The following is a 10,717-nucleotide window of genomic DNA, read 5'->3' as shown; positions in this document are numbered from 1 at the left end:
ATGTTTTTAACCGTCGTAAAACTGTTGGAATTGGAAATCAATCATTCGATTATTTAAAAAACAGCGAGAAAGTCACATCAATGAATAGTGGACATGTGAATGTGCAATCCTTATTCGAAAGTTTTACAATAAAGCTTGTTTAGTTATCAAGGTTAGATTTATTGGAGTTTGTCATCGACATAATAAGTCAAATTTCAAATTATTTTTTCTTCACATCGTTTTTCATCCCTCTTACACTCGCATTTTATGATGAAGTTCACTGTATTTACATTGCACTTAAGCTCTAAGCAGTATTGTTCGTTTTTGACTCGAAGTATTAACTAGCTTGGAATCTCATGAAAACTATCTACATCTGTCGATGTCACCTCCTAAGCGCTTTCGATCGGAGCATCCTGCCCGGGTTGGATGCCTCCAGTTGGACCGGTGCCAACTTTCGGATGGTAGCCGTTCTCATCGGCAGTGTAGTTCACCCAGTACGTTTTACCATCGGGACCGACGAACGAGTAGGAACCCTGCACGAACAGTACCTTGATGTCCTTGCCCTCGGCGTCCTTGGAATCACGGTACGTTCCCACCTCCGACCGGATCTGACCATCGCTCAGCTCGTAGCTGTTTGAATAGAAGAAATATTATTTAAAACTGATTGATATTCAACAGAAACAATAAGATTCAGATTTAGAATTTAATTGCAAATTCACTGCCTGTCATACGTAAAAAATCATCTACTACAGTAGGGATTTTTCAAAAAAAAAATATGTTCAATCAATCTTTTGTAATGAAAAGACCAATATTTTTAGAAGGATTCTAATGGTGCGATTTTTGTTAACGGCACTCGTCTTTTTCTAGTAATTTAAGCTAAATGAAAGATATTTGGCTCTACTTTACTTGATACTAATATTACTTGCTTTACTGCATTACTTTAGCAGAAGTCGATATCTCTGGATTCCGCTTTTATAAAAACGATCTTTTTCGCCATAAGATTGCTATTTTCATATCCAATCCGATACCAGGATATTTGCATAAGGGAAAGGATCGTTTTTTGATGTTTTCCATTTTATTCAATGTTTTCATTGATAAAGTGAATGTCTCTGGGTTCCGTTGGACTAGATTTATTTTTTTCTTCAGTTCTTTCTTGCAGTTTTGACCAAATAAAAATTATTTTGCCCAAAATTTTGCAACATTAACCAAGAAGATTGTCACAGAATTGTGGTAGGGTAGTTGTTCCAATAGTTGTGGTAGCACCAATAGTTGCGCTACCACCATCCGGGATGACATTGGGCCACGGGGTGAGATTGGGCCAAAAACCAACAATGTTTGTAAAAATAGATTAGATCTATTTGCACTGATGGCTCAAATTTAAGATGATTTGAAACATACCAAACTTGTTTATTCATAATGTGCAATGGAACACAAATAATATTACCGAACAGTTTAGCTTAAAAAGGGTTTCAAGCTTTAGGGCTAAAAATACTGTGAAAAAAAACGCTGACATTAAATGTCCCATGTAAACAGATCTAAACAAGAAATCGTATCAACTGAATATCTTTATCTATGCTGAAGATATATAAAGTATTCATTTACAATATATTGAAAGATTATTATGCGTTGGACGGATCCTTTGAATAAACACTTTAATATGAGACAAATATGCTTTACCTGATACATATTGTCGGTATTAAAGGTGACGCTAATAATTAACTTTATTGAATGATCAAATAGATAAGTCTTCTGAGATTTTACGCCTCTTTCATTTCCCTAAATGAAAACATCTTTTGACACCAAAAGATGGAGTCTAGCCCAGCGGTACGAAGAAATGCTTTTTCCAAAAAATTAATATAAATCGAAAAATATTTATATTCCACTTTAACCACCCCAATTAAATTAAAAAATAGATTCAATGGAGGTTTTATTTTTTATGCCAATTTGAGAAAGGTTATGATGCTATTAACTCAAATTGGTTTTTCCCATTCGCCTCAATAAGATAATGAGTCACTTGAGGATAAGTAAATAAACAAGCAAACAAATTTTTAGTAGTTTTATTTGCTTTGGAATAAAAAAATTGAGCTCTAGGAAAACAATTTTAATACATGATGACGCCATTTTCGCTGTACCCCTTGTTCAATCGGGTTTGAATAATGGCAGCTAAGTAAGTTAACTGAGTCAGGCCAAAAACCACATTCAGAAAGATTCTTTCTGATAAACTAGTTAGCATTTTTCACTAGCATTTTTTACGCAGCAGTTAATTCCTTGGCAAACGAAATTATTTTAGGGAAATTGGACCGCTTTATTATACTGCGGTCGTTGGAAATACTCTGCCAATCGAACGAGGTTCAAAATTCTTGTCCAGAAATACGTCCAAAATGACCTTACAGTAGGGGAAGGGCGGTAAAGACGGACACCTTAAGGTAAACACTCAATATCTACTCAAATATAACTGTATTGATCGCAATTTTCGCACAAACTGAACCTTTAAGTCTCTGTCTAATAAAGTTACAACGTGCGCTGGAAAATTTCTTCCAAAATTTATGTTTTTTTTAATATTATAAACATCATGTATAAATCAGAGTTTCTGCGCAAGGGCGGGAAAGACGGACACTTGATATGGGAAAGACGGACACTCGCAAAAAGGTGTCATGCGTCGTCGAATTATCAGTATTAAGAAAGTTTAACATATATCATCATGTATTTAGGAAAGAATTGGTTTGGGAAACCCCCCTTCCTGATCCCCCTTTGAGCGAGAAAATAAAATGGTTCCCTTCAATATTTTAATTGGTGACGAATTAATCGTTTCTAAAAGTTGGCCTATTCCAACTGCTATATGACTTCTGATTACTTTTACATTCAAAATATTTAAGTATTTGCAATGTTAAATAGTTGTTGGGCAAAATGGGTTCAAAATCTGTGTGTCCGCCTTTCCCTACCTTTGGGTGTCCGTCTTTCCCGACTTGGATACCATTTTTTCAAACTTCAATAACTTTTTACTGAATATTCAAAAATTTACCAGGTTTCCAATGGATATTCAGTGAAGGATCAAACTAACGGAATGTCGTCTGTTTAGCACGATTATGTTATTTTTTAACGATTTACTAGCTATTTTCTTCACACACAAAATTACATCGGTTAGCGTATATACGTATTTTTTCTTTGTTTTGCTTATAAATTTGAATGCTGCGCTGCTAAAAATCAGCAGTTCAATTCAAAAGTGTTAATTCAGTCTATAGAAACATTTCCCATCATTGATTTGCTTCAAAAAATTATTGTTTATGAAATATGACAAGTGTCCGTCTTTCCCGCAGTGTCCGTCTTTACCGCCCTTCCCCTACACCTCATCATCGCTAGCGAAGCGATGCAGTGTGTCAGCAGTCATTCGTAACTCATTTCGTTTCTAGTTTCCGACATTTTCGCGGCATCTCTCGTTACTCGATGGCAATTTCCGGTTCCATTTAAAAAGATTCACTGCCACAGGATTTTTGGGTTAGTTTAGTTAGGTAATTTCTTATCGATAATATTGAAACATTCTTCAAATCGTTTCATTTTGGTCAATACCACATTTCGGTCAACTCCACAGACAGGCCTGCTAGTGGATCCAACATAATCCAGTACCTTAAGTATGCATTTATTTTCAGTTTATAAGAAACATAAAAACATAACTGTACGAGTGTGGCGGCTTACGAAAATACAAGATATCCTTTTCTGAATTAATTTTCATTGAAGCAGTGTTTATTGAGAATCTTTACGACATATTTGGTGAAAGCACCCCCCTTTTGTGCTTAATGACGAGCTTGAAACGTTTCTTAAAAGAATTACACGCGGCACGCACCTGGTCCATTGGCATCTCGTCCCAGATCTTGAAAATGAGCTTCTTAAATTGGTCCAAAGTGCTCACTTTATGTTCGCTATGCCTGGCCAGTATATAAGACCATATATAAAAGTCCAGGGGAAAAAGATCCGGGAGCTGGGAGGCCACAAACTCTTATCGAGAAAATCAGTCAAATTCTCCTGACACCACGCTTGGACGATATTCGCCGTGTGGGCCGGTGCGCCTTCCTGTTGAAAGACGTAAAGATCTTTCCCGTAGAGGTCACGAAGTGCCGGGGTCACAACCTTCTCCAGAACCCCGAACTTATAGTACGCGGCGTTGATTTTCACGTTTTCCTCGATAAACACCAGCGGAAGCTTCCCGCGCTTGGATACGGCCCCCCAAACCATCACCAACGCGGCGCTCTGGAACCGCGGGATGTTTATGTGGGACAGGGGGATGCCGGCCAACGTCGGCACCCACAGCCGATTATTTTGAACATTGTGCGGCTGCTGCAAAATGAAGAGTTACTCATCAGAAAACGAGAAACTCCTGACCAGCGTGCCGCGGAACTATCAGTTTTGCTCTGTCCAGCCACTTCTTCGTTGTAGCCTCCGTTACCCAGTCAACCTTGCGTTTCTTGTACGGCTTGCATCCCAGGTCCTTCGCCATGATAGTGTGGGCAGTTTCGATGGACACATCGAGGTCAACTATGGTCTTCTGGATGGTCAGTTTTCGACGAACCCGCTCCCTCACCACCTTGATGGCTGCTGGTATCCTCGCCGAACGCGGCCGCCCGGATCTAGCACGGTCCTTGGCCGAGCCCGTCTCCCGGTACCGACGGATGGTGTTATAGATGAAATTTCGCTTCAACCCGTGGGATTTCAACCGCCGAAATATGTCACCGGGTCGCTGACCTCTCGCAAACAACTTTACTACGACGTAAACAAATAACAAATGACATCAAGTCGACACCTTGCGCGTCGGTTAGCCTATATGTAAGGCTAAAGCTGACACCAATACCAATACACAGAATGCACACGATGCGCACTTACACAACGATGAAAAGTTGTATTCGAACTTATTGAACACCCTGTAGTACAAATTTCCAGGGGGTGATATAAGACCACATGTGACGAAAAGAATCTTTCTACGCATATGGTCAAATCTCAATCGTTACCGCTTTATTGAACATTTTTAGTTTTCGGTTCGATTCGGAAGTTTCAGTAAATTAGCTCTGGTACAAAAACTGTGCTAGCTAACTCAGCTCAATTCTGTTACTTTCATTCGAAAGCTTTGAAAATTTTGTACTGAAAATTGTTCTTAAACCTCCTACTTCATGAAATTTAGAAACATTTTAAAAGCAAAAAGTTTTGAAATAAGTGTCACTCAAGTCATTTTTATCTTCTTTTTTTCCTGAAACGGTATGATAAAACTGATTGCTTTTATTTACCAATTTGAAGCTCAGGTATTGTTCTACAATTCATTTTTTGATGTGAACCGCTTATCTCTTTTAGTTTCGTTGCAATTTAGTTTTAAGCGTATCGTGTTTGGGTGTTGAATTAGTATCTGAAAACTGCAAGAATTCATACATCACGCATAGCATATTAGATCACCGTGTGCGACGAACACAGTCTGACACGTATAAAAAACAACAATCTATGCCTATTAAAATGGATTTCTGTCTGTCTGTTTGTCTAGCTGTCCGTATGTTCCTTATAGATTCGGAAACTACTGAACCGATCGGCGTGAAAATTTGCATGCAAGTTTTTGGGGCCTGGAAAGTTTCCTATGATAGTTAGAGCCTAGATGCTGGCCTAACAAGCCAGTCGTCGTATGTTCGAATCTCGGCTCAAAGGTGCTGCTATAGAGGCAGTAGGATCGATGCACTAGGCCCGTAATTGTCCTTTACTCTAATAACTGGCTACGAAGTCTGTCGATAAAGAAGGGTCAAAACAGGGTTTTAAAAAGGGCGTATTTGTTTTCATGTGTATTATGTTTGAAAGATTGTATCTCGAAAACTATCGATTTTACAAAAATTATGTCTAAGCAAAAGTTGCAGAAAATTGAATTCTGAACATGAAAAAAATATTCCTGAAAAAAATATTTTACCATATTTTCAAAAATTTGAAAATTGAACATAATCAAGATATCAAAAATTTACCATTCTTGAACATTTTTATTTTTTTTTGGAAAAAATAGAAGTAATTTGCAACCTATTTGAAGTTATTCTGAGATGGAGCAACTTTCATGGACGGACTTCGTACAACGACTTTTATTTTTTTTCCAACTTGAGATTTTTCAAGTAATATATAAATCTATATGTACCCATAAAAATGGATTTCTGTCTGTCTGTCTGTATGTTCCTTATAGAATCAAAAACTACTGAACCGATCGGCATGGAAATTTGCATGTAGGGATTTTTGGGGCCAGGGAAGGTTCTCTCGATGGCAAAAGACCTCTCCCCCTCTAAGACGGGAGGCTCCCATACAAATCTATACCTATAGAAATGGATTTCTGTCTGTCTGCCCGAATGTTCCTTATAGAATCGAAAACTACTGAACCTATCGGCGTGAAAATTTGCTTATAGGGGTTTTTGGGACCAGGGAAGGTTCATATGATGGTTAGAAACCCCTCCCCCCACTAAGAGGGGGAGCTCCCATACAAATGAAACACAAATTTCTGGATAACTCGAGAACTAATCAAACAAATGGAACAAAATTTTACATGTGGGTGTTTTGGAGACAAGATTATTTTCTATGGTGAATTGAAACCCATCCCCACTTTAGAAGGGGGGGGCTCTCATACAATACAAATTTCCTCATAACTCCACAACTAATCAAGCAAATGGAACCAAATTTAGCATGTGGATGTTTTTGCAGGCAAATTTTTTTTCTATGATGAATTGAGACCACTCCCCTCTTTAGAAGGGGAATTATGACCCCTCTCTATTTTAAGAGGGATGGCTTCCATAAAAATGAAATACAAATTTCCTCATAACTCGAAAACTAATTAATCAAATGAAACCATATTTGGCATGTGGGTGTTTTTTGAGGCATGAATTTTTTATGATGAATTAGGATCCCTTACCTTTTTAGGCGGGGGGGAGGGGCTCCCATACAAATGAAATACAAATTTCTGCATAACTCGAGAACTAATCAAGCAAATGGAACAAAATTTTACGTGTGGGTGTTTTTGGAGACAAGAATGTTTTCTATGGTGAATTGAAACCTCTCCCCGCTTTAGGAAGGGGGGCTCCAATACAAATGAAATTCAAATTTCCTCATAATTCGAGAACTAATTAATCAAATGGAACCATATTTGGCATATAGTTGTTTTCGGAGGCATGAATTTTTTGTATAATGAATTAAGACCCCTCTCCCTTTTTAAGAGGGGGGGGGGCTCCCATACAAATGAAATACAAATTTCCTCATAACTGGAGCACTAAGCAAACAAATGGAACCAAATTTGGCATGTGAGGGGTTTTGGAGGCAGGAATTTCTTTAATGATGGTTTGAGACCCCTCACCCCTGTGGTAGGACTCTCATACAAATAAAACAGAAATTTTTGCGTAACTCAAAAACTAATCGAACTCGAGAAATTTTAGACTCTTTCATAAAACATTAACCAATAACAAGACCACCAAAAACTATCAATAGTAACATTAGATAATTCAGCGTAAGACTGCCACAGGTCGCGAGTGTTGCCGGCGACCTGCCGTCGGAAGCGCCGGGCACTGCGGGGGGCAGCCCGCCGATGAGATCACCTCTATCTAGGTTTATTTATTTTCCTAGATCTACTAACCTCTATTACTTTTCTTCAGATGGGTCACCCCTACGAAATGGTACTTTCTATGAAAAGATTTTCCGTGAAATGGTACATCCCGCGTAAGGTTTTTCGCGAAATGGTATTCTGCGAAACTCTATATTCCGCGTTATGGTCAACCGAGAATTGGTGTTCCGCAAAATGGTATTCGGCGAAATAGCTTGTAATGATGACGAATATTTAAATGCTGTCCGCTTTATTTTATCAGGCTAAGCAATGGAAGGAGTTGTTTTCTTCTTTACTGTGAGGAAAATTTGTATATTAAAACACCCATGAACTCCCCAGAAACTTGCAAAACTCAAGATTGTGAAAAAGGTCATCCTAGATTCACGATTTATGTACAACACAGTTTAATTTGTGGCAATACGAAGTTTGTCGGATCAGCTAGTTTGTAATACAAATAACAATTCTTTATGTCATTACAACAAAATTGGTCAAAATAATTATTTTTCTAAATGCAGCCATTTTCGAGATATTCGGAGAAAAAGTTGGATTTTTATTTTTATTTTTTATGTTAGACACGTCTTTACTCCAGTTATACAAAATAGAACCTTCTATTGATGTGAAAACAAAATACATCTGTCGTTGTTATTAAAAGAATTTTTTTAAAAGTCAAGTCCGTTTGTTCGTGTGCCAGGCGACGTGTTGAGATAAAACAGTTATAAAAAAAATCGTTTTGAGGAGATGTCCATAAATGAAGATATAGTGGTTCGCAATCATCTATAACTGGAAGTATATGTAGGTCTTGGGTAGTGAAACATCCTCAGATTCTTAATGATGCTAAACTTGTCTGCTATATGGTTCCGTTTTCTTCCGGTTATGATGTGATTGTACGTCAAATAAAAATATCGTAAGAATATACATCGAAAAAGGGAACAGTTATTGCAGGATAGCTCACGCATTTAGCCTTTTTATCTTATCACAATCTGACCAATGAAGCTTATACGCAGCCCAAGTAACATTTTGGGTTTTATTACACTCTTACGATGGCATTTAAGACCAAAATTGGTCTTAAAATCCAAAATCAGACGTGGCTCATGAATCGTTTCAATATTTTTCAAACTGAAAATTCGGCCCCACGGAAAACCTTTTGAGACAAACGAAGCGGTGCAAGCTCATTCGCTCTACTCTTCATATCTATAAATCATCCTACCAAGTTTGAAGATGCCATTTGCCATCATAATATGAATTATGTTGTCTTCTCCTTTATTACCTTTTCACATATAAATTACAAAATTAATTTTCCAAACACAAGGATCTTTTTGGAAAAAAATTACGCAAGAATGATTTTAAATGATAAGTTAAATGAAACTAGATGTGAAAACTGATAACCAGTCTTTAAATTGAAATCCTTGAAACAATGAGATTGCATAAATGAAGAAATAATTTAAAAATTCGAAGTCCCTTATTTTCCCAAAAAAAACTGATACAAATTTTCCTATTTTCTCGGGAACCACTTACTCAAAAAAACATAACTCCTCAAACCACTAAGGCAAAACACAAATCATTTTATGAGAGTGAAAGAAAGTTTTCTCGTCAATGCTGATAAAATATTACCGGGAGAAATTTGCTGCAGAAATTTTTCTTGTGGTGGAAACTACAAACTAAAACTTTTTTGTTGTACGATCCTGGGTTCAAGAGCTTTAAATTTTTAAAATAGGTGATGTCTAAGAAAACCTAACTTCATTAGAGTTTGCATAAATAATTAGAATCTTTGAATCTTTTAAATGTCGTTTTCATGCATACATCATATATTAAGCCCTCATATAAAGGTTCATAAAATTTTGGAACTGCCAATTTGTACAACAATTTTGAAAACCACTAATTTACTGCCAATTGATTAGAGAAAATATTTTGTAACAGTTTTGTTAGACCAGCATCACTAATAAAGAGCCCTTTGGTGTTTATGGTAAATCACTACAGTAAACCGTCAGTTTAACTTGGTAGCACTATTCTTAACATGAAGGCACTATTATTTTGGGAATACCACTTGTTTATATTCACTTGCTAGTTCATATTTGTGACCCCCCGAAAGTGTTACTGACAGCTTATCTCCTCTACTTCTGATAAACCACTTACGTAAATTTGTATCCATCGAGTCCATTATTCTCACTATAATATCGAACAGTTTGTACATCCTGAGCTGTTCCTTCCGGGTTCTGCGGGGCTGGTGCAGAAAGAACTTTTCCACACAGTAGAACACAGAACACACTTAACACGAACTGATTCATCCTTTCGATATTCTCGAAAACTGTTCAATCCTGCTCAAAAGCAAAAACCGATTAAAAATATTGATTTAATCGAAACAATCTACAATACGGGACCCAAATCCGTTTGAGGCTACTTTAGCAGCACGAATGGTGTCTTCTTGCGCACGGGAAAATGCTTTTATACCGAAACGCAAAACATCAACAATAAACAAAGCGCACCGAGCATCCCGCAAAGAACGTTGAATCCAACGCGGGCGCGCGCAGACTTGATTTCTCCCTCTCCGCGGAGAAAAGCGGCTCATCTTGTGGCATTTCTTGCGCGGTGACTTCTTAGATTTGGGCGAGGAAGCAGCAAAGCGACGAACCTCGCCTTAGCCGAGCGGAGCGGAGAGCGAAGCACCCGAACGTGCGCGCACGCCGGCTGGGTCGCTGCTAAATTTCCACCCGAAATCACGCACTCACGGTTTCTCTGCAAAAAATAAGCAAAACAAAACCACAGCAGAGACGCACCACCACCGTGAGAAGCAATTGCTGATCAAGGCAGCCCGGGGTAACAAGTTAAGTGAAGTGAAGAACTTGTCATCACTAGGAAATGCCATTATTTTGGTGCTATTGAACCAACCTTTATCTGTTTTTGTTGCTAGTACACCTGTGCCTTTACCGTCTTCGTTGTCAATGATCATTTTATGTCCAATCAAGAATGAGAATCGTTCATTCTAAGTACAATCAACGACGCCAGACGAGGGTTTATTACATGTGGCTTAGAAAAAGATAAGTGTTTCACCGAATAGTCAAAACTACTAAAATTTCCCAGCTAGAAGTCATCCACCAACATTGTGTTGGCGAAAAACATCGCCTAACCAGACATTCCTCGCTGTTGGTG

General features: G+C 37.9%; 1 protein-coding gene across 1 annotated transcript; it reads right to left on the bottom strand.

Moving 5' to 3' along the window:
* Positions 1-368: 368 nt before the first annotated feature.
* Positions 369-9,855, bottom strand: LOC128743713 (endocuticle structural glycoprotein ABD-5-like). The gene is made up of 2 exons (XM_053840339.1): positions 9,704-9,855; positions 369-609 (listed from the first exon to the last, which is right to left on the bottom strand). The coding sequence occupies exons 1-2, from the start codon at positions 9,853-9,855 to the stop codon at positions 369-371; spliced, it is 393 nt and encodes a 130-aa protein (XP_053696314.1).
* Between the last annotated feature and the right edge of the window lie 862 nt (positions 9,856-10,717).

This window comes from Sabethes cyaneus, chromosome 3, assembly GCF_943734655.1.
Source record: "Sabethes cyaneus chromosome 3, idSabCyanKW18_F2, whole genome shotgun sequence".
Classification (NCBI taxonomy): Eukaryota; Metazoa; Arthropoda; class Insecta; order Diptera; family Culicidae; genus Sabethes; species Sabethes cyaneus.
This window is presented reverse-complemented; position numbering and strand designations above follow the sequence as displayed.

Excerpts from the sequence above, each read along its gene's own strand:
- LOC128743713 (XM_053840339.1), bottom strand. The coding sequence starts at position 9,855 with ATGAATCAGTTCGTGTTAAGTGTGTTCTGTGTTCTACTGTGTGGAAAA. Across the intron at positions 610-9,703 it reads CTCGATGGATACAAATTTAC|CTACGAGCTGAGCGATGGTC; the intron begins GTAAGTGGTTTA and ends CTATTCAAACAG.